Below are 23,992 nucleotides of genomic sequence, written 5' to 3'. Positions count from 1 at the left end.
ATATTAGGGCTTGAAATATCTCCTAAACCTACACGGTTTAAGAGATATTTACAATTATCTTGTGCGCCGGTGTATTCGGCACATGCGCCGGTGTATTCAGCGCATACGCACTCTGGAAAGGGCACGCTGTGCTCATAGAACCTCTTGAAATGTTCAGCCTTAGAACAGTAATTGGGAACTTTTCTCAATATTGTTTGTCAAGCCATTGAACAATGTAACGGAATATAGTGTTCCCTTATCAAATATGGCCGGCTATGCCTACCTTTTCTGTCCAGCTCCACCATTCATAGAAGCCTGTACTACAGCTTCTATGAATGAAGCAAGATTTATGATTGGAGTGGGAAGACCTTTCAATCATCTGCCCATCTATTATTCATTGAGGTTGATTCCTTGAGGGCAGGGACTGATGTAAATGCACAGAATGTAAAGACCTTCATAAATTGTTGGTGCCATAGGCGTGCACAGCCTATTGGTTTAGGGTGTACACCCCAAAACTCAAACACACATGTGTGTGGATATATATATATATATATATATTGTCCAGGACCCGTGGCTGGGTCCTGGAAGGACTCTATATTTCCCCTCTGTTTGGACTGTGATCCCTTTAAGGGAACAGAAAGGGTTAACACACCTGTCCAAGGAAGTGGTTTAAAGCAAGACAGGAAGTTGTAGATGGGAGTGGAGGAGTATAGTGGAGACTGTGCATGGTAAATGGTGGACAAGGAAAAGCTGTGAAATCACTTGGCAGTGTCCTGCCTGGAAGCCTGCTAGCCGGGGAACTTACCTGCAAGGACTGTTTAACTGCAATAGCAGTTCTGAGCTCTACAAGTCGGTGAGACTGTTATTTCTTTTGTTTTTGCTGTTGTGAAGCCATTTAAGTTTAATAAACCTCAGTTTTGATTTAAAAGTATGTGTCCTGCGATCTAGCTGGTTCCCCGAACTTTACAATATATATATATATATATATATATATATATATATATATATATATATATATATATATATATATATATACATATATACAGACACACACTCTTGTTAAATAAATGTAAACAAACATTTTAAAATGTGTTAAAACAATTTTTAATATTTTAATACATTTTAATACATTTTACATCTTATGGCAGAGCTGGTCAGAGGGAGCAAGTGTGGGTGAGGGGGAGATGGAAAATGCAGAGCATCGGTTGTTCTATATACCGCCCACTGCCCCTCTCATCCAGATGTAGACAAGTATATCAGGGCATTAGGCCCCCCCCCCTCGCGCGCACGCCTATGGTTGGTGCTTAATAAAAAAATACTTAGGAAAAACTAACAGGAACATTTTTTTTACTTTTTCAGATGGCACTGAAAAGGACACCATTGTATTATGCACAATCCGCGCTGGCTTTCAATTGCTATTTGAAAAGGCAATAAAATGCCTAGCAATACATCACACACATGTCACAACAACAATGCCCCAGTTAAAGTACAGTAGCTAATGTAGCTGCATATCAGCTGTTCAATGTATTCACAAGTGCTTAATACTTGTTATGTCAAAGTCTGACATAATTTTTTACTCCACTTCATGTGTACAAACAAAATGCACATCACAGACTAGGAGTTTCATAATTTTTCTAAAATCATAAAGTGCAGAATATTGAAAGATTGCACCCTTAATTGTGTATATTTGCAATTTTTTTAAATGTCTGTTTTTGAATACTGTACTTAAATCAACATCAGTGCACATAAACCACTAATACTATTTAAAATTATTACCCTGCTAAATGTAAAAGCTGAAACTGTATATATAAGAAATATGAATATTGATGGAACAATACCAAAATGAATATTAGCAAAACTGTAATAGACAAATACAGTGTAATACAAACCTCTACTATTTAATCTACCGTATTTATCGGCGTATAACGCGCACTTTTTCCCCCTTAAAATCAGGGGGAAATCGTGGGTGCGCGTTATACGCCGATGTCATTATCGTTTACCAATGGGGGGGGGGGCGGGGATTGGGCGGGAGTGTCGTGCCGGCCGTCCCACCTCGCATGGGACAGCCAACGGCGTACTAAGAAGATTAAAAAAAGTCCCTTCTCTCCTCTTCTTGCTCCTCCTCCCCCTCCGAGTATAGCTTCAGATTGGAGGAGGAGAGGAGGAGGAGGAGACTGTGTGGTTTGAGCGGTTTGAGCGGGAGACTGTGTGGTTAGATGCCGACCTGATCAGCTTTGCGGGCATCCATGGGGACCCAATGCGGCGCTGTATCAACACCCGGAGATCAACACGGAACAGAACGGAGTGGGTATCAACACCCGGAGACCTGATCCGACGTGAGACATCGGGACTACAGACGCTGACGCCGAAGCTGAAGCTGGGTGAGTGGAGCGGCTCATGCTGTGACAGGAGAAGCAGGTAGGAGGGCAGAGTATCCCCCCCCCACCCATACAGCACTCACAGGCAGTTTGAAAATGTGTAATGTGCTGGGATGTGATCTACATGTAATGTGCTGGGATGTGATCTACATGTAATGTGCTGGGATGTGATCTACATGTAATGTGCTGGGATGTGATCTACATGTAATGTGCTGGAATGTGATCTATGTGTAATGTACTGGGATGTGATCTATGTGTAATGTGCTGGGATGTGATCTATGTGTAATGTGCTGGGATGTGATCTATGTGTAATGTGCTGGGATCTGTATGTAATGTGCAGGGGGGCTTTGGAATATAAAAGAGGCTGTTGAAAGTTTTTTTTTCCTAAAACTTCCCTCCTAAAATTAGGGTGCGCGTTATACGCCGGTGCGCGTTATACGCCGATAAATACGGTATTTGTGTTAAAGATAAATTATACAATTTTACATTGCTACAGTATTTAATCATCATTCTTAAATGCAATGTATGTACAGTTGTGCTCATAAGTTTACAGAATTTATGATTTCTTGGCCACTTTTTAGAGAATATGAATGATAACACAAAAACTTTTCTTTTACTCATGGTTAGTGTTTGGCTGAAGCCATTTATTATAAATTAACTGTTTACTCTTATTAAATCATATTGACAACAGAAACTACCTAAATTTCCCTGATCAAAAGTTTACATACCCCAGTTTCTTAATACGTGTATTGCCCCTTTAACATCAATGGCAGCTTTGTTTGTGGTATTTGTGGATAAGGCTCTTTAGCTTCTCATGCCTCGTACACATGACAGGTTTTCCTTTCGAGAAAACTGCCATGAGAGCTTTTCCCGACAGGAAAACTGGCGGAAAAAAAAGAGAACCAGCTCTCTTTTACCCGGCATTTTTCCTATGTCGGGAAAATCTCTTGTGTGTAGGGGGAAAAACTTACCGAGCAGGTTCTCGGTTTTCCCCTCGGAATTCCAAGCAGAATTTTTACCATCGGGAATCCTGTACTTGTGTACTAGGCATCAGATGGTAAATCTACCCATTCCTCTTGGCAAAAAGCCTCCAGTTCCTGTAAATTTTTGGGCTGTCTTGCATGAGCTGCACGTTTGAGATCTCCCCAGAGTGGTTTAATGATATTGAGGTCAGGAGACTGAGAGGGCCACTCCAGAACCTTCACTTTATTCTGCTGTAGCCAATGACTGGTTGACTTGATGTTATGGATCATTGTCATGTTGGAATGTCCAAGTCCCATGCGCAGCTTCCTGACTGATGAATGCAAATGTTCCCCCAGTATTTTTTGATAACATACTGCATTCATCTTGCCATCAATTTTGACCAAATTTCCTGTGCCTTTGTAGCTCACAGATCCCCAAAACATCAGCGGTCCACCTCTGTGTTTCACAGTAGGAATGGTGTACCTTTCATCATAGGCCTTGTTGACTCCTCTCCAAATGAAGCGTTTATGGCTGCGGTCAAAAAGCTACATTTTGGTCTCAGCACTCCAAATGACTTTGTGCCAGAAGGTTTGAGGCTTGTCTCTGTGCTGTTTGGTGGATTATAAGCGGGATACTTTGTGGCATTTGGGTAGTAATGGCTTTCTTCTGGCGACTTAACCATTCAGCCCATCTTTCTTCAAGTGCCTCCTTATTGTGCATCTTGAAACAGCCACACCACATGTTTTCAGAGAGTCCTATATTTCACCTGAAGTTGTTTGTGTGTTTTTCTTTGCACCAAAACAATTTTTCTAGCAGGCTGAAATTTTAGTTGGTCTGCCTGGCCATGGTTTGGTTTCAATGGCTGAAGCTATTTATTATCAATCAACTGTGATTACTCTTTTTAAATCATAATGACAACAGAAACTACCCAAATGATCCAGATGAAAAGTTTACATACCCTGATGATTTGGCCTGATAACATGCACACAAGTTGACACAAAGGGGTTTGAATGGCTATTAACCATCCACACCTGTGATCTGTTTTCTTAAGTAATTAGTGTGTGTGTATAAATGGTCAATAAGTCAATGAGTTTCTGGACTCCTGACAGACCCTTGCATCTTTCATCCAGTGATGCACTGACGTTTCTGAATTCTGAGTCATGGGGAAAGCAAAAGAATTGTCAAAGGATCTGCAGGAAAAGGTATTTGAACTGTATAAAACAGGAAAGGGATATAAAAAGATATACAGGGAATTGAGAATGCCAATCAGCAGTGTTCAAACTGTAATCAAGAAGTGAAAAATGAGGGGTTCTGTTGAAACCAAATTACGGTCAGGTAGACCAACCACAGTTTCAAGATGCACAATAAGGAGGCACTTGAAGAAAGATGGGCTGCATGGTCGAGCCTTTAGAAGAGAGCCATTACTACGCAAATGCAACAAAATATCCAGCTTATAATATGCCAAACAGCACAGAGACAAGCCTCAAACCTTCTGGCACAAAGTCATTTGGAGTGATGAGACCAAAATGTTGTTTTTTGGCCTCAACCATAAACGCTTCATTTGGAGAGGAGTCAACAAGGCTAATATATACACCATTCCTACTGTAAACCATAAAGGCTTCATTTGGAGAGGAGTCAACAAGGATAATATATATACCGTTCCTACTGTAAAACATGAAGGTGGATCACTGATGTTTTGGGGATGTGTGAGCTACAAAGGCACAGGAAATTTGGTCAAAATTAATGGCAAGATGGTATGTTATCAAAAAGTACTGGAGGAACATTTGCATTCATCAGCCAGAAAGCTGCGCATGGGACGTACTTGGACATTCCAACATGACAATGATCCAAAACACAAGGCCAAGTCGACTTGTCATTGGCTACAGCAGGGATCAAGTGAAGGTTCTGGAGTGACCCTCTCAGTCTCCTGACCTCAATATCATTGAGCCACTCAGGGGTGATCTCAAATGTGCAGTTCATGCAAGACAGCCCAAGAATTTACACAAACTGGAGGATTTTTGCCAAGAGGAATGGGCAGCTTTACCATCTGAGAATCTAAAGAGCCTTATCCACAAATACCACAGAAGACTTCAAACTGTCATTGATGTTAAAGGGGGCAATACACAGTATTAAAAACTGGGATATGTAAACTTTTGATCAGGGTAATTTCGGTAGTTTCTGTCATTATTATGATTTAAAAAGAGTAAACACAGTTGATTGATAATAAATGGCTTCAGCCAAACACTAACCACGAGTGAAAGAAATGTTTTTGTGTTATCATTAATATTCTCTGAAAAATGGCCAAGAAATCATAAATTCTGCCAGGGTATGCAAACTTAGGAGCACAACTATACATTATTAGCGAGTATCGCGGCCGCGATACGATCCGACGGACGATCATCCCCGGACGGGCCTGATTCAACGGGCAGCTTACCTGGACTGCAGGAGCAAGATAGAGGGGATCCAGAGACCGGCGGAGGTGCCCAGGGAAGGACGGCAGTCGGCGTGTGGAGATCCGGACCCTGCAGTTTCAGAAAGGTGATCCTGTTATCTGGATGAAAGCTGCGGCACGTCGGGAACTAGAACGAGGGTGGTCAGCTGCCTGTCCAGGAGTAAGGTGAAGCCTGATGGAGATGCAGTGAATAGAAGGGTCAGAGGCAGAGTGAGAGGCTGCATCTGGGTCAGAGGCAGAGTGAGAGGCTGCATCTGGAAGTGGTCGGGTGGCAGTAGTGTGAGAGACTAAAGCCGATCCACTCCCCCATCCCTCTGGGCAGAGGACTCCGGCCAAGTGGCGAAGGGCACGTGTGAGGTACCTATAGCCCTGTACAGAGAATATCTGGTGGAATACCTGCATCTGGTAGTGGGGTGGCAGCGGTGGTGTGAGAGACTAAAAGCCGACCCCCCTTCCTGACCCCCCTCCTTTCCCTCGGATAAAGAACTTGTGCTAAAGGGTGACGGGACGTGTAAGAGGTACCGTTAGCCCTGCACGGAGGAATACCTGGTGAAGGTGTAGCGGCGGTGTGAGAGACTCCCGCAGCATCTCCCCCTGGGGTATAAGGTTGGGACAGTAGAGATAGTTGATTTCTCTGGTTATTGGAGAATAGAAGCTATAACATCTTGGTCCTAAAGGCCGATAGGTAAATAATAGAAGGATGAGTAACTAATGTAATTTTTAAATAGATCTCAATTAGCGGGACTTAATTCACTTGATTCTATTTTATGTTAGATTGAAGGTTTTATATTGGATATTTTAAAGTTGTGCCTGTTGGTATTTTATCATTTGATTATTTGATTATTTAATTGTGTGTTATAAGGTGTAAACTTTTGTGATATGGCACAAGACAGAGTGTTAGCTGTATCATTAATTTGTTACTCTTTTGAATATTTAACAAGGTTAAATAAGTGCTATTCCTTAAACGATCGCACTAAGGAAAAAATTATAAAATACAATATTATGCGTAGTTCTATAAGGAATAATGGTGATTACGGGTCGGAACCTACATATCCTCACCCAGTAGTACAGGACAAAAGGATACCCCAGGATACATCAGGAAAAAAGACAGAGATTTTAAAGGCAGGTCTTATAAATGTCCGCTCAGCTATAAAAAATGCAGCGGCCATTTATGATTTAATAGTTGAGCAAAAATTGGACCTACTTGCCATGACGGAGACGTGGTTTTCGGCTGCTTCTCCCCCACGGCTGGATGAATTAGTTCCAGGGGGATATAAAATAGTTAAGTGTGATCGCCAGTTTAAAAGGGGAGGAGGTATAGCCCTTATTTTTAGAGCGATATTTGACTTTGAGGTCGTGAACTGCACAGAAATGTATACTTCACTAGAAAGCCTAGCTTTAAGGTGGAAGAAAAGTCCGGAAGAGACCGTTGGCCTCACTATCATATATCATCCTCCGAGTACGAATGCAACTGTCTTAAAGGATATTACAGAATTGTTATCAGCCTCAGGCCCCGTACACACGACAGAGGAACTCGACGTGCTTGGCACGTCGAGTTCCTCGTCGAGTTTTGGGATGAAGCCGCCGAGGAGCTCGGCGGGCCGCATTCTCACATAGAACAACGAGGACAACGAGAAAATAGAGAACATGTTCTCTATTTTCTCGTCGAGTTCCTTGGCGGCTCCATCGAGCCAAAACTGTACAGACGACAGAGTTTCTCGGCAGAATCCGGGTTTTGACCGAGTTTCTCGGTGAATTCTGCCGAGAAACTCTGTCGTGTGTACGAGGCCTCAGTGTTGCAGTTTCCCAAGTCTTTAATTGTGGGAGACTTCAATATGTGGGCAGATGATATTAGCAATACAGAAGTTCAGCAACTTCTTTGTTATGCTAATAGCCTGGGTTATACAGAGGAAGTGAGTAAACCCACCCATAGGGCTGGGCACACTTTGGATTGGATACTACATAATGGCTGTGTAACCAGGACGGACCCACCGCTAGAGGTGGCTTGGAGTGACCATTTCTTTATAGGCTTTAAAATAGTGGGTAATGTAAAGAAAAAACCCCCTCATATACCTAATAGAGTTGTTAAACCATTGCTTACACGCAATTACTCAAATGTGTCCGCAGATGCTTTCTCTAGAATATTTCTAGAGAATGCAGATATCAGGGTATTTAAAAAAATACATACCGTTGAGGATAAAATAGAAGCATTTAATTCAGCAATAATAAAAACTTTAGATCTTTTGGCCCCAAAAAAACAGAGTCAAAATATAAGATCCCCAACAAATAATCCGCTCTGGTTTAATCAAAATACTCGCATGTTAAAATGGAGTTGCAGAGCGTTAGAAAAAATATGGAGGAAAGACCCTAACTCCTGTACTAGAGAGGCATATAGAGCGGCGTTGAAAATATATAAAGCTGAAATAAAAAAAGCCAAAAGAACATATTTAACAGAGAAAATTAGGTTGGCGGAAAACAAGGCCGCAGAATTATTTAAAGTCACCAACACTCTTGCAAATCCAATTTGTTTAGATACTAAGGAAGAACTCTCTCCAGAATTAAGTGAGAAATTAGCAGAGTATTTTAAGCAAAAAATAATAGACATAAGAAATAATATACCTGACTCTTGTTATACAGAAAGTTTTCCTGTATATAAAGGGGTACGTTTTACCTGTTTTTCGGTGGTAACTAGTGTAGAGATACTGACTATTCTCAAATCGCTTAGAGCTTCGTCGTCAGCGCTTGACCCCTGTATTGCGCAGCTGGTGAAGGACTCGGCTGTTACCTTGGCACCATTTATAGCAGACATTATTAATATGTCCTTCACTATTGGAACAGTGCCAAGTATTTTGAAACAGGCGGTTATAATCCCCTTGTTGAAGAAGGCTAACGTGCCACGGTCCGATCTAAGTAATAACCGACCTATTTCGACCTTGCCTTTCCTAGCTAAAATAATGGAGAGAGCTGTTGTGTGGCAACTTCAACCGCACTTGGAGTCCAATGATATTTTTGATGAATATCAGTCTGGATTCCGCCCTGGTAGAGGCACAGAGACCACCCTGATTAAAGTTAAGGATGACTGCCTATGGGCCATGGATAGCGATGAGGCTTCAGCGTTAATATTGCTGGATCTGTCGGCTGCATTTGATACTGTAGATCATGCAAGACTTTTGGAAAGGCTGGTGTCTGTGGCCGGGTTTGAGGACATGGCATTGACATGGATGGCCTCATTCCTGCAGAATAGAACTCAGAGGGTAAGACTAGGGACGTATTATTCATCTAATAGCTCCTTATCCTGCGGGGTTCCTCAGGGTTCTGCGCTATCGCCGATATTATTTAATATCTACATAAGGCCACTACTATATATCATCCGGCGTCATAATCTTAGCTTTCACGTGTATGCAGATGATACGCAAATCTATTTTAAGCTACCTAAAAATGAGGAAGTTCAGGTAGATTTGGCATCCTGCCTGGAAGAAATACAGTCCTGGATGGGAGCCAATTATTTAAAACTTAATGGCTCAAAAACAGAATGTATTATTATCAGTAATCAGAGCAAAACCAGTGTGACTGATTTTCCTTCTTGGCCGGTTTCGTTTATGCCATCCCCGACCCTGGCTACCCAGGTTCGGAACTTGGGAATCATTGTGGATTCCAAATTGTCACTGAAGGCGCAGGTAAATCAGGTGGTGAGCGCATGTTATTACCAACTGAAACTCCTGCGCTCTACATTGCATTTCATTGACGAGGTGGATAAAGTCCAAGTGATCAATGCTTTTATTGGTAGTCGGCTGGACTATTGTAACGCGTTATACATGGGGTGTCCAAAAACCCTTCTGCATAAGCTTCAACTGATCCAAAACGCTGCAGCTAGGTTATTAACGGGTGTGGGTCATCGGGACCATATTACACCGTCTCTGAAAGCCCTGCATTGGCTACCGGTGGCTGAGCGGGTCTTGTTCAAAGTGGGTTGTATCGTCCATAAAGCCATCCATAAGATAGGCCCAGGGTATCTGCAAGAAAAATTTACCTGTTACGTTCCCAACAGATCACTGAGATCTGCTGATCAGGCCAATCTGACTGTCCCTAAATTTAGAAGAACTAAATGTGGAGGGAGGACGTTGGATGCGCAGGGCTCAATATTCTGGAATTCTCTACCTCTATATATAAGACGTGAGAAGGATCTATTAAAATTCAGGACGTTTTTAAAAACTTTCCTATTTGTTCAAGTGTATGGCCCTAATTAGGGTAAGATAGTACAGGCATACCCCGCTTTAAGTACACTCACTTTACATACACTCGCGAGTAAGGACATACCCACGAGTGTATGTAAAGTGGCTTACAAGTACTGTACAGACATTTTGCAGCCACAGTAGAAGGAGCTGAAGCTCCGAGAGTATAGCCCGCCCTGTTCCAGTGTGCCCCTGACACCCCCACTACAGCCCCTGGGACCTCAACTACAGCATCTGACACCCCCACTACAGCCCCTGACCCCCCACTACACCCTAGAAGTGAAAAAAGGTATTGTTTCACTTTAAGTACATTTTCGTTTTACATACATGCTCTGGTCCCATTGTGTACTTAAAAGTGGGGTATGCCTGTAGTATTAGTATGGTATTTTAGTATTTTTAAATGTTATTATGTGATTTTATATTGTTATCTTATAGTAATGAGAGATGTGTTCTGTATTTTATATGTTGGTTCTATGAGCGCATCGAGGCCTGCTGGTAATGACTGCGCTCTCAATAAGCATTTTAAATAAATAAATAAATAAATTATATATGTGTATTATGTTTATATTTGTTTATTAGAATTTTGAATTGCTATTGTCTTAAAGTAAAACTTTTTTTTCCATTTTGGATAGAGTAAGGGAGGATCACAAACCCTGTCAGTTTATTTTTTAACATCTGTGTCCCATTGGGAAGATTTCCTTTCACTTCCTGCTCCATAGCCAAATCAGGAAGTTAGAGGGAAAGCCCTGCAATTTAGGGGATCCCTTATGGACCTCTAGGTCACCAGAACTAGTGTCCCCAATGGATGATTTCCCCTCTATTACTTTTCTAGGGACAGCCCAATTTTTTTTTTTTTTCCTTCACTTTCAATGATAATGGTAAAAAAGGACAAATAGAGAGAGTGAATCTCCCTAACGTGGGCACAGGCAGCAATAGGACCTGACAGGTGTTCTAATCCATCTCCACTGCTCAAAACAAAAAAAAATTTTTTTTTCCCTTTAGGCTTACTAACTTTATTTCTGCCACAGGAGGGCACACTTCTGTATGAAAGTATACATGGGTTACTATCAAAGGGATTATGGGTGGAATAAATTGTAGACTGAAACATTTTTGCTGAAAACGTTTGTCAATTGCTATAATACATTTTCCATTGTTTATATTTTACCAGTTATAAAAAAAAAAAAAACCCTTGGTCACAAAGCAATAGTCCAGTTTTTTTGCAGAGTAAGGCTTGTTGACACAGAAAACGCTAAGTACTGAAGTGTACTGATGCGAATGGCTTAGTTTTTAGCTGCCTGCAATCACAAAATGTGAACTATCTGTTGTTTGTTATGGCTTCTCCTGGAGGGCAGAGTCAAGGGTGGAGTACTGCCCAGAAAAAACAATGCAGAGTTACTAAAGCCTAAACATTCCTGATGTTGGATAGAGACACTAAATTAAGTTTATTGATACAATCATGTGCACACAGGTGTAGATACTGAAACACTGGTTTAAATACCTTTTATACTTAATCCACCAAACCTAGTATTTAACAGTTTAACTGAGATGGGCCAGGATAGTGTAGAAAAAGTATACATCTTTACCTCATCCACATGCTATATTAATTGCATTTTCACAGATAAGTTTCAAGTTCACTTAAACTGATATACATAAATGTATTTTACCAATCAGCTAGGCTTATTTTATAAATGTCCAAAAGTTGGCATACATGCCCATACCCTCCTTGTACCTGATGAGTATTTTTCATCAAGCAGAAAAATACATTCTTGAAAAATGCTTACCCATGCATCCAATGGTAAGCATATTCAAGCTGCTGTAAGCACAGCCCAACAGCAAATGCAATGCAGACAACTCATGGGGCCCCCGGGCAATAGAAGATTATGGGGCCAACGGGCTTACAGATGGCCACCTTGCCAGGAGGCAGTGCAGAGACAGGGCAGCTAAAATCTCAGGATTTTCACATCAAAAGCATGTTGGTTTTGGACATATCAGGGAAAGATGTTAAAAAAACACAGATTTCTACATATTGGGCCAGATTCACAAAAGAGATACAACGGCGTATCTCCTGATATGCCGTTGTATCTCTGTTTTAGGGTCTTCCTAACTATGCGACTCAGGCCTCGTACACACGGCCGAGGAACTCGACGTGCCAAACACATTGAGTTCCTCGGCCAGTTCAGTCCTGGAGCCGCCGAGGTCCTCGGCGGGCCGAGTTCTCCCATAGAACAACGAGGAAATAGAGAACATGTTCTCTATTTCCTCGCCGAGGTCCTCGTCGGCTTCCTCGGCCGAAAGTGTACACACGGCCGGGTTTCTCGGCAGAATTCAGCCAGAAACTCGGTCGGAAGCTGAATTCTGCCGAGGAAACTGGTCGTGTGTACGGGGCCTGATTCATAGAATCAGTTACGCATAGTTAGCCCTAAGGCCCCATACACACGATAGAATCCATCCGCTGAAAAATACCAGCGAATGGGTTTCAGCGGATAGATTCTATGGTGTGTACAATCCAGCGGATCTGTTTCCGTGGATTTTTCTCCCATGCGATGGATTTCCAGCAGATAAATATTTGAAGACATGTCTTCAAATCTATTCGCTGGAATCCATCCCAACAGATTGATCCGCTGGTCTGTACAGACTCACCGGATCAATCCTTCCAAAGGGATCCCCCGCATGCGTCGTAATGATTCGACGCATGCGTGGAATTCCTTATATGACTGCGTCGCGCACGTCACCGCGTCATCATCGCGGCGACGGCGCGACACGTCATCGCCAGAGGATTTCGGCGCGGATTTCGATTCGATGGTGAGTACACTCCATCGCATCAAAATCCGCGCAAATCCTCAAGAGGATTTATCCGTGGAAACGGTCCGCTGGACCGTATCCGCGGATAAACCCTCCCGTGTGTACGGGGCCTTAGATCCAACAGGTGTAATTGAATTACACTGTCGGATCTTAGTATGCAATACCTCGGCCGCCGCTGGGGGGAGTTTGCATCGTAAACCAGCGTCGGGTATGCAAATTAGTAGTTACACCGATCCACGATGGTTTTTCGCGTTCGTTACGTCGCTGCTAGTCTAGTTTCCCGTCGCAAAGTTAGTCGTCGTTTTAGGTACCCTAACTTTACACAGCCCATATTAAAGTATGGCCGTCGTTCCCGCGTCGAAATTCAAAATGTTTTATTCTTGCGTAAGACGTCCGGGAATACGAAAGTACGCTACGCACATCGCGTTCGAAAAAATGACGTCACTTCGCGCAAAGCATGGCGGGAATTTCAAAACGGAGCATGCGCAGTAGGTCCGGCGCGGGAGCGCGCCTAATTTAAATGGCACACTTCCCTTTTAATTACGTGGGCTTACGCCGGAGGCCGCCGGCGTAAGTTTTCTCGCAAGTGCTTTGTGAATCAGGCACTTGCGATGAAAACTTGCAGCGGTGTAACGTATCTACGATACGTTACGCTGCCGCGATTCTACATGAATCTGGCCCATTGTCCCTGGTTTTATTGAGCCTGGCAACCCTGATGGGGCCCCCTAGTGGCAATGGTCAGTCCGCCCCTGTGCAGTACACATGCTGTAGTGTGAACAGAACCACATCACACACTAGTTAACAACTACAAATGCAATTTCCCAATCACAATCAATTTCACAAGCACGATAACACCTAGAAAGAGTGGTATTGTGTGAGAAGGGACTCTAGGGGGCAAACAGGGCAAGGTAAAGCAAAAGTAGTCAGATACTGTAGATACAACAATGCATTTGAACAGGCAGATAGGAGCATTAGACAAAAAATCTAAAGCATTGAACACACATGAAACTACATTCATAAAGTATTTTTTATAAGCAGAATGGTTAAAAAAAATTGTAACGAGCTGAAGGCTATAGCATTACTCTATCGTAAAGTAAAATTTGTAAAAACAATAAAGAAAAAATGCTTTCTCCTATAGCAACATTTTCACACTACATTTTGTTTAAGTTTTTCCAAGCAATCAGAAGATAAAGCTTAATCACTTGTAATGGATTATAGCAATGTATCGCATATAGAAGTTTACATACAGTAAATATGCATGCGTAACATTGCACATACATTAAGCTATTTTCATAAATCTTTAAACACTTGTTTTAGGCTGGCACAAAAATCTATTGGACTTGATATCTGGGGCAGCACTTATAAGACAGTCCCCACTGTACCTTGCATGCACACACAAACAAAACACACTCCACATAAAATTGTACCTCTCTGCTGAGCCTGGACGCATTCATTGAGCATCAAAGAGATGAAAACTGCGAGCAAAGTTCTCGGAGCCATAATCAGATGGTAAATGTTCAGCATTTTGTGGAAAGACAGTGAGGAGACGCCTCTCCTCTCCTTGTCGTCCTATTCCTCTCTGAATGCAGCTGTGTGCCAGACACACAGAAACTTCAACTAAGATTTCAGGCTAAAGTTAGAGACAGTTTCAAAATTTACTCCTCCTCCTCTGCTCCCACTGAGGGACTATGAGGCAGTTCATTTTTATATTTGTACAGACTATGCACCTGGCCTGTGTTGTCTCACTAAGTTTGGTTACTAAAAGATTTTTTCCTAGCACACTTAAAAAAAGCAACTGCTTTTCATTGAATACATATAACAAAGTAATCAATACAATCATACCCTAACTGAGAAATGCAGGACGACGAGTAATATTTCAACCAATTAGATGTTTGTGTCTATTTTGAAAAAATGTTAGCTGGATATGTTCGGCCTCTTAGATTTTTTTATAAATTTTTTAACCATTCTCAGTCTTTATGGCTGAAAAATTAAGTGCACCCCATGGAAATTGTTTACTTTTTCAACATATTTAAACATGTACATATTAGATCTTTAATAAAACTTACAGATAAAGGTGATATAAGAACACAATAAAATATTGCCTTTTCAATAATGTATTTATTTATTATATATCAATCGATGTAATAGTGTACAGTGGAAAAAGTAGGTACATCCTTGACCAATGAAAGCTGGTATTGCACCCTGTAGCAGATAATTAATCCTGTAGGCATCTTCCCACAAGTCTCTAATATTCAAATTCAATTTTTGACCATTTCTCAATTGCAAAATGTTTATAGGTCTTATGAACCTATCACATGAACATAATATTTCAAAACAGGACAATCCCCCAACTCTCTGTTTTTTTCTTTTTGAGTCATTTGTTTTTTGATTTTCTAGTGTGCTTTGGATCATTGAATGTCAGACTCATCCTTTCAACTTCATATTTTGGACAAATAGATTGATACGATGCAAAATTCTAGCTAAACCAACTGTTAGTTTTAAAATTACTTGCTAAGCTATTGCTAGAGTTACCAGGCTTTACAAGTTTGTTGCACAATTGTAGCAAGTCCACATTGCATGACTCTAGATCAACTTTCTTTGCCAACATTCTGAAAGACTGCTGTAAATGTCTGGGTCAGTTATATTGTGCAATACGAATGAGCTTTATGTTCAGGTCGAACATGAATCATTGCATGATCATCGCATGAACCAGGAAGTGCCGGTAAATGTCTTTCCTCTGGTTCACGCTGACAGGGAGAGCCGATCGGCGGATCTCTCTGTCGGGGGGGGGGTTTGTGCTTATAATCAGCACATTGATTATCAGCACAGCCCCCTTCAAAAGATGGCCATCAGCTGCCAATCAGTGCTCATCCCCTGTATAAAGCCAGTCAATGCCCATTAAAGTGCAGATCAGAGCCCACAGCAGTGCCAATCAGTGCCCAAAAAAGTGCCAATCAGTGTCCCATCAGTAATGTTTGTCAGTGCCCCATCAAAGTGCCAATCAATGCCACTCAGTAATGCCTGTCAGTAGCTCCTCATCAGTGCTTCCTATCCAGTGCCACCTATCAGTGCCCATCAGTGCCGCATATCAGTGTCCATCAGTGCCGCCTATCAGTGCTGCCTATCAGTGCTATCAGTGCAGCCTATAAGTGCCCATTCGTTTTTTTTCACAATTGTCAGTCTTTTTTTGTTTATAGCACAAAATTTTAAAACGGCAGAGGTGATCAAATACCACGAAAAGAAAGCTCTATTTGTGTGAAGAAAATTATAAACACTTTGTTTGGGTAGGGTTGCATGACCGAACAATTCTCATTCAAAGTGCGACAGCACTGAAAGCTAAAAATGGTCCTGGGCAGGAAGGGGGGGAAGTGCCTGCTTAAATCATGCATATATGTGAAAAAAAATATGAAGATGCACACAGTGGGCCAAATTCTCAAAAAAGCTGCCTAACTTAACTTTCAGCAGTTACAGTTAAGTTTAAATGAGGCGCGCTCCCGCGCCGACCGTACTGCGCATGCGTGTGACGTAATTTTCCCAACGTGCAGCGCGCGGACGTAATTTACGCCGGGCTTTGTGGATTGCGACGGGACAATAAAGTTGCGACGGGTGAAAAAAAAAATACGCGCCGGAAAAAAAAAAAAAAAAGAAAAATTGACAGCGTCGATCGGCATGCATTCCTGAGAGGGAGAACTCCATGCCAATTTTCAAAGAAAAAACCGGCATGGGTTCCCCCCCCAGGAGCATACCAGGCCCTTAGGTCTGGTATGGGTTGTAAGGAGACCCCCCCTACGCCGAAAAATCGACGTAGGGGGTCCCCCTACAATCCATACCAGACCCGTATCCAAAGCACGCTACCCGGCCGGTCAGGAAAGGGAGTGGGGACGAGCGAGCGCCCCCCCTCCTGAGCCATGCCAGGCCGCATGCCCTCAACATGGGGGGGTTGGGTGCTCTGGGGCAGGGGGGCGCACTGCGGGCCCCCCCACCCCAGAGCACCCTGTCCCCATGTTGATGAGGACAGGACCTCTTCCCGACAACCCTTGCCGTTGGTTGTCGGGGTCTGCGGGCGGGGGCTTATCGGAATCTGGGAGTCCCCTCAAATAAGGGGGCCCCCAGATACCGGCCCCCCACCCTAAGTGAATGGATATGGGGTACATCGTACCCCTACCCATTCACCTGGAGGCAAAGTGATAGTTATTAAACACACAACACAAGGGTTTTTAAAATCATTTATTAGTCTGCTCCGGAGGCCCCCCTGTCTTCTTTAGCTCTAATACCAGGGGGGGGCTTCTTCTTCCACTCTCCGGGGGTCTTCTCCGCTCTCCGGGGGGGGTTTCTTCTTCCGCTCTCCGGGGGGGTCTTCTCCGCTCTCCGGGGGGGTCTTCTCCGCTCTCCGGGGGTCTTCTTCTATCTTCGCCGCTCTCCGCTGTTGACTCGGCGCACCCCGGTTCTTCTCCAGCTGTCCGGTGCCTTCTCCTTCAGCGCTGGCTGCCTGCTATCTTCGTGTGTTAGCTCAATTACTAGCAGGCAGCCAGCGCGGTCTTCTGTGACGTCATCTTCTTCTTCTCCCTTCTTCCGATGTTGACACGTCGCCTCTTCTCACTGCAATGATGGAAGCGCGCCTTGCATCCCATTTATATAGGCATCACCGTCCCATCATGCTCCGGTAGGTACCCACGTGGGTAGGCACCCACCACGTGGGTACCTACCGGAGCATGATGGGACGGTGATGCCTATATAAATGGGATGCAAGGCGCGCTTCCATCATTGCAGTGAGAAGAGGCGACGTGTCAACATCGGAAGAAGGGAGAAGAAGAAGATGACGTCACAGAAGAACGCGCTGGCTGCCTGCTAGTAATTGAGCTAACACACGAAGATAGCAGGCAGCCAGCGCTGAAGGAGAAGGCACCGGACAGCTGCAGAAGAACCGGGGTGTGCCGAGTCAACAGCGGAGAGCGGCGAAGATAGAAGAAGACCCCCGGAGAGCGGAGAAGACCCCCCCGGAGAGGGGAGAAGACCCCCGGAGAGTGGAAGAAGAAGCCCTCCCTGGTATTAGAGCTAAAGAAGACAGGGGGGGCCTCCGGAGCAGACTAATAAATGATTTTAAAAACCCTTGTGTTGTGTGTTTAATAACTATCACTTTGCCTCCAGGTGAATGGGTAGGGGTACGATGTACCCCATATCCATTCACTTAGGGTGGGGGGCCGGTATCTGGGGGCCCCCTTATTTGAGGGGACTCCCAGATTCCGATAAGCCCCCGCCCGCAGACCCCGACAACCAACGGCAAGGGTTGTCGGGAAGAGGTCCTGTCCTCATCAACATGGGGACAGGGTGCTCTGGGGTGGGGGGGCCCGCAGTGCGCCCCTCTGCCCCAGAGCACCCAACCCCCCCATGTTGAGGGCATGCGGCCTGGCACGGCTCAGGAGGGGGGGGTGCTCGCTCGTCCCCACTCCCTTTCCTGACCGGCCGGGTAGCGTGCTTTGGATACGGGTCTGGTATGGATTGTAGGGGGACCCCCTACGTCGATTTTTCGGCGTAGGGGGGGTCTCCTTACAACCCATACCAGACCTAAGGGCCTGGTATGCTCCTGGGGGGGGAACCCATGCCGGTTTTGATTTTACAAATTGCTGTGGAGTTCTCCCTCGGGAATGCATAACAAATGCCGTCGCTTGAATGGGCTTTTACATGGTGTGACTAATTTTCCACATTGTAAAACCAGCCCTAGTTTTGCACAAGCAAATCGGAACTTACACAGAAATCACAATGCTGAAATGCTTTGTGGATCTGCTTAAGTCCTCATTTGCATACTCAAAGCGGCATTTCAATGAGAAATGCCCCCAGCGGCGGATGCGGTTCTGCATCCTAAGATCTGACCGTGTAAGTGTCTTACACATGTCAGATCTTCTGCCTAACTTTGGAAAAAGCCTTTTGAGGATCGTTTCGAAAGTTAGGCACAGAGATAGGCAGGCTGAACAGCAGTTCGGCCTGCGTATCTCTTTTGAGAATTTGGCCCAGTGATCTTATAAATCCTCAGTACCAAGAAAAACTTTATCTTCTTACAGACATTTTTTCAGTGCTCAAAAACACATGCTTTCCCAAATCTACCATATGCTAGTTAAACAGCTCACCATAAAGCGTAACTCCACTTTTGTTGAGAAAAAAGCATTCCCCTCTGGGTGATCTATGTACATTACAAGGATTTTAACAAACTTTCAAATTTCTACCTTTTGTTATTTTAAAGAAATCACTGTGTGTTTGTCTGTATCCATATGGGAAAGTGTGTTTAAGGGGTGTGGTTTCATAATTATCAATCAGCTGTACAACTGCAGGGCACTAATGAGGAAAGCTGCTGGGCCTGCATCCCCTTAGACACGATTTCCTATTGGAACTAGCTCACCAGAAATTAATTTTTTGTTGCAGGGGGTGCCTGAAATCTGACTTGTATCTTATGGCAGACTTCTGGGAAAATTTGTGATCCAATCACACAAGCGGGAAATTATGTTTCTGGGGGGAGTTCTGTACACCTCCAGGTAGCCATATTGCATTACATGTTCAGTAAATTACCGAGCTGCAGATTGAAAGGGAAAGTTAATTTTTAATTACATTCAATTACAATATTAATTGTGTCGCAATTGTATACACTATGTTATTGTCAGGAGACTAGCCAGAGGAGAGTTGCCCACAGGCCTGGCAAAGTGTCCGATTTCCAATATGGCCGCACCCACTCGCGTATTGTGAATGCAAGGTTACCATGGTGAAGACGTGTGCATGCTGGTGCACGCAATGCTTGTCAGATCCTGACGCCCTCTGGCCTTTAAAAGAGTGACTGCAGAACATTGACATTGCTGACTGGTCTTCAGCTTCCTGCTTCCTATTCCTGTGTGTGCTTATGCTTCTGATCTCCTGTTTACTACACGGCCTGCCCTTGGGTACCTCTTGTCACTCTCCCAGCTCTGACCTCAGATTGCCCACGGATTGGCTCTTGTCTCCTGTCCTGTGTATGACTTTGGCTTGCCTGACCACATCTCTGTTCTTCTATCCGCTGACCACTGGCTTACTAACCTTGGCATCCATCCCTGACTAAGCTTCCTGTTTCGCCCCATCTGCTATGATCCACCCTGGTGCCTACCCACAGTACCCAGCCTTCTGTACCTACCTACAGTACTTACCTGTTGCTCCAGCCTGCAATCCATACTTACTGAATCCAGTGTGCTGCAATTTCCACGGCAACCTGTTTCCTGCTGTGTGCAGTCTGCAGAATCATCAGCTCCACTGGGTCCTACCGCTCTAGTACTGCTTGGAAAGTGTTAACAACTTCCTTAGAAGGACTCCAATGTAGCAGCCTATATTACAATAGGGATTAATCACTTTCAGAGCAGCATTCAAATGTACCAGCACCCCATACAGCAAAGGGTAAATCGCAGAATGTTCCCTCTGTTAAGCTGTTCATAATGAAACACAAAAACAAACCCACATAATAGCCCTCTCTGTTGCAATATATTATGGCCACTAAAAGCACAATCAATTAAAAACAAGATGGTACATAAGCCACGTGGTATAATATGTAAACAGCCAGCAAACAGAAGAAACCTAACCGTTGCCGATACTCCTGTTAGAAGCCAAGATGCTTACTCTCTCTGCAGAGCTTACCAGTGACTAGCTTTGATCAACATAATGATATCATAGGCTCAGACCTACATGTTATGTCGGAAGGAAGCTGACAAGGGCGAATAGCTGGTGAAGCTGGTGATGTGTCACATCTAAAGCATGCACTGTTGATAAAGTGAGTCTGCACAGCTGATGATACATGTAGATTGGAGAAGTCAGTGGTGTACCAGTTTTCAGAGCTTTCACCACTTTGTCAAGGCTGAGAATTTGAAAGTTGTGGAAGCAATATGGACTTTCATGGTACAGTATAGACTTACAAAGTAAAGTTACAAAAATATAAATTTATTATACAAAAACATATGTCATTTAAACCATAAATGAGTAGATACTAGACACCGAATGCTACTATATATGGAGCACACACTTTTTTTTATGCAATTTGGAAAATTTTGATATCAAAATAGTTCCACAGTAATATACACAGAAACAAATTCTTCCAGTTGCAAACTCTACATGTTTCGCAGTTATCAACTTCCTCAGGAGTATATTTTGCCAGAAAATGATCTACAAAAGAAACACAAATCAAGTATAAGATTGTAATCAGATAACCGACACAAAACTAGTGACCGACACAAAACAAGTTACTTTGTCAGGGCTGTCTGCTATGAATCCATACCAAAGGGGACTACAGGAATCATAATGGCAAAAAGTAAGACTGTGCAAAATAAAAAAATTCCACTGTTGGACCAATATACTAGTATATTGGGACTTTTAGCCCCAAAACAGGAAAATTGATGGTGCACGTATCACTGAATGCCCATAAATGTCACACAAGCCATTTCAAAGATTATTTTTTTTTTTTTGCAAAACTTAATTTTTTTCTCCCCTGTGTTAACCTACAGCCTCTATTTATCTTTGTTGTGTGCCATTATGAGATCAGGGTAACTTGTTATTGAACAATAACAATAATATATTGAACAATATCAAGCCATTCCAGATCACATATGGCACATGCACTGGGGCAGCTTGATATTGAACCATTGTTCTCCATACATGATCTGGAGTGGTTTGTTATTGCTCAATAATAAGTAGCCTGATATTATGCCCCACATGCACGAGAGCAGGGGGGAAGTCATTGGTAGGCCAGCACAGAGCAAGGAAGAAGAAACCAGCCACTCATTATGTAATTTTAATAAACGGTGGTGTGGGATGGAGTTGATGGAAAAGTGACACATTAGCCTGTGGGATACAGCAAAGGAGGAGGCAAGATTTAAGCTTTGAATGTTTATTACATTCATATTTAAAATACAGTACTTGAGGTATTATCGGGAGAGGTCCACCTTAACAAAAATGCAGTAAACAAATGTACTCTTTATATGCTATCTTGATAGTGGCACATTTTCACAGCTTCAAGTGCAATTGATGAAGTAAATTGGAATGAACTGTTTGGAAACACAAAAGAAATAGAAAGGTCATTAAAATATCATAACTAGGACTTCAATTTTCTTTGTTCTTTTAACATTTGCAAACAGTCATGAGGCAACCCTTAATTTCTTTCTGTTGCAATGCATGAATCTCTATGTATTATACACTTGAGTGATGGCGCAGGAGAGAGAGGGGGCGGCGCTCCTGCGCCCACTATGGACGCACTGCCGCTGGTTAGACGGGACCAAGATTCAAATATACCCTGATATTTCTCCCGCCACGCTTTATAAGAACCGCAAGATGAAGGCGATTACCACAGTGCTCCAGTCTGCAAATCTGCTACAGATGGGGTTTCCCCTTTAGACTACAGGTCCCCCATAACAGAATGACATACAACGTCACTACGGTCCAGGAAGGCAAGGAACTACTGGTCAAGCTGGGCCTTTTGGCCAAGGAGGACCTACCTAGGTTTCCTTCCACCCCTCGCCCATCTGCCATTTGGGCAACCCCTTCACCTCAAAGGGATCGCAGATGACAGTGTTAAGATTTCAGAGACATGCTGAACTGACCCCGACAACACCTACTTCTGGTTCCGGACAGGGACTTTGCAGGACTGTATGGTAAATTCACCACAGGATATTGAGGTGGGGAGAGACTGTTTTAGTTTGTTGTTTTAAACCTCCCCCCTTCTATTTTTCTTTTTTCTCACCTCATAGCAACTTGAAGGTTCCCAGCTGCGCTAGAGCACAGCGGCACCTGCTTGGTTGTCCCCCTACTCTTGTTAACAGGCAAGACTTGATATAGGCTGATATCCCTATTTCTTGGGATAGTGCTCTGGGTTCCCCTCATCGTCTCAGGACTTTTTTTACCTAGCTGGTTGGCAAGAGTTTTGGACATTACTGTCTTATTTGTTAGAAAAAAAAATGTTATTCGGGAAGGCTTCTCCCCTCTTCCGACTCCATCAGAATATGGACTCACGTTTTTGTTTTCTTTTGCTGCACTGATTTTTTGTTTGACTCTTTTTATATTTTTTATTATTTAACCACTTCAGCCCCAGACCATTTTGCTGGTCAATGCCCGGGCCACTTTTTGCGATTCGGGACTGACAATTGCGCAGTCGTGCGACGTGGCTCCCAAACAAAATTGGCGTCCTTTTTTCCCCACAAATAGAGCATTCTTTTGGTGGTATTTGATCACCTCTGCGGTTTTTATTTTTTGCGCTATAAACAAAAATAGAGCGACAATTTTCAAAAAAAAAAAATATTTTTTACTTTTTGTTATAATAAATATCCCCCAAAAATATATAAAAAACTTTTTTTTCCTCAGTTTAGGCCGATACGTATTCTTCTACATATTTTCGTAAAAAAAAACGCAATACGCGTTTATTGATTGGTTTGCGCAAAAGTTATAGCGTCTACAAAATAGGGAATAGTTTTATGGCATTTTTATTAATATTTTTTTTTACTAGTAATGGCAGCGATCATCGATTTTTATCTATACTGCGACCTTATGGCGGACACTTCGGACACTTTTGACACATTTTTGGGACCATTGGCATTTTTATAGCGATCAATGCAGACCGCACCTCGAGGCCTTTCCCCATCAGTGCTCAACTTGTTATCCTCCAGAAATTCAAATGGGCATAACGGTAGTGTCTCACAATATGAGTGGCTTTAACTCTTCTCAAAAGAGGAAGAAAGCCTTTAGATCCTATAAACATATGAAGGCGGATATCCTTCTCCTTTAAGAGACCCATTTCTCTGAATCTAACCATCTGATATATTTGACAGGTCTTATAGAATGGATTATTATACCACATTTGGGTCCAGGTCTCGAGGGGTAGCGATTTTTATCAGAAATACAATAGTACAGTATTTGATGTTACACAGGTATACAAAGACCCATCAAGCAGATTTCTAATAATTCAGGGAATGCTGCAGGGTAAAAAGGACACTATAGTCAATGTGTATGCCCCTAATGACTCGCAAGCAACCTTCTTTAAATAATTTTTTCTGGTGCTGGACAAATTTATCTCCCCTCATCTTCTGATAGGTGGTGACTTTAACCTGGTGGCGCATTCCATCCTTGACAGAAGCCGAGTTGTGAGTTCCATGAATGCCTTTCCTAAAACCCTAAACTCTCTGCTCAACGCACAC

General features: G+C 43.1%; 1 protein-coding gene across 1 annotated transcript in view; it reads right to left on the bottom strand.

The window, feature by feature from the left end:
- The window catches only part of LAMA2 (laminin subunit alpha 2), a 1,029,834-nt gene extending 1,015,370 nt beyond the window's left edge, over positions 1-14,464 (bottom strand). The window contains 1 exon segment of the mRNA XM_040350410.1: positions 14,234-14,464. Within this exon segment, the coding sequence (XP_040206344.1) occupies positions 14,234-14,330 (97 nt within the window). The 5' untranslated portion in view covers positions 14,331-14,464.
- Positions 14,465-23,992: the final 9,528 nt, after the last annotated feature.

The sequence above is a fragment of the Rana temporaria genome, chromosome 4 (assembly GCF_905171775.1).
Source record: "Rana temporaria chromosome 4, aRanTem1.1, whole genome shotgun sequence".
Classification (NCBI taxonomy): domain Eukaryota; kingdom Metazoa; phylum Chordata; class Amphibia; order Anura; family Ranidae; genus Rana; species Rana temporaria.
This window is presented reverse-complemented; position numbering and strand designations above follow the sequence as displayed.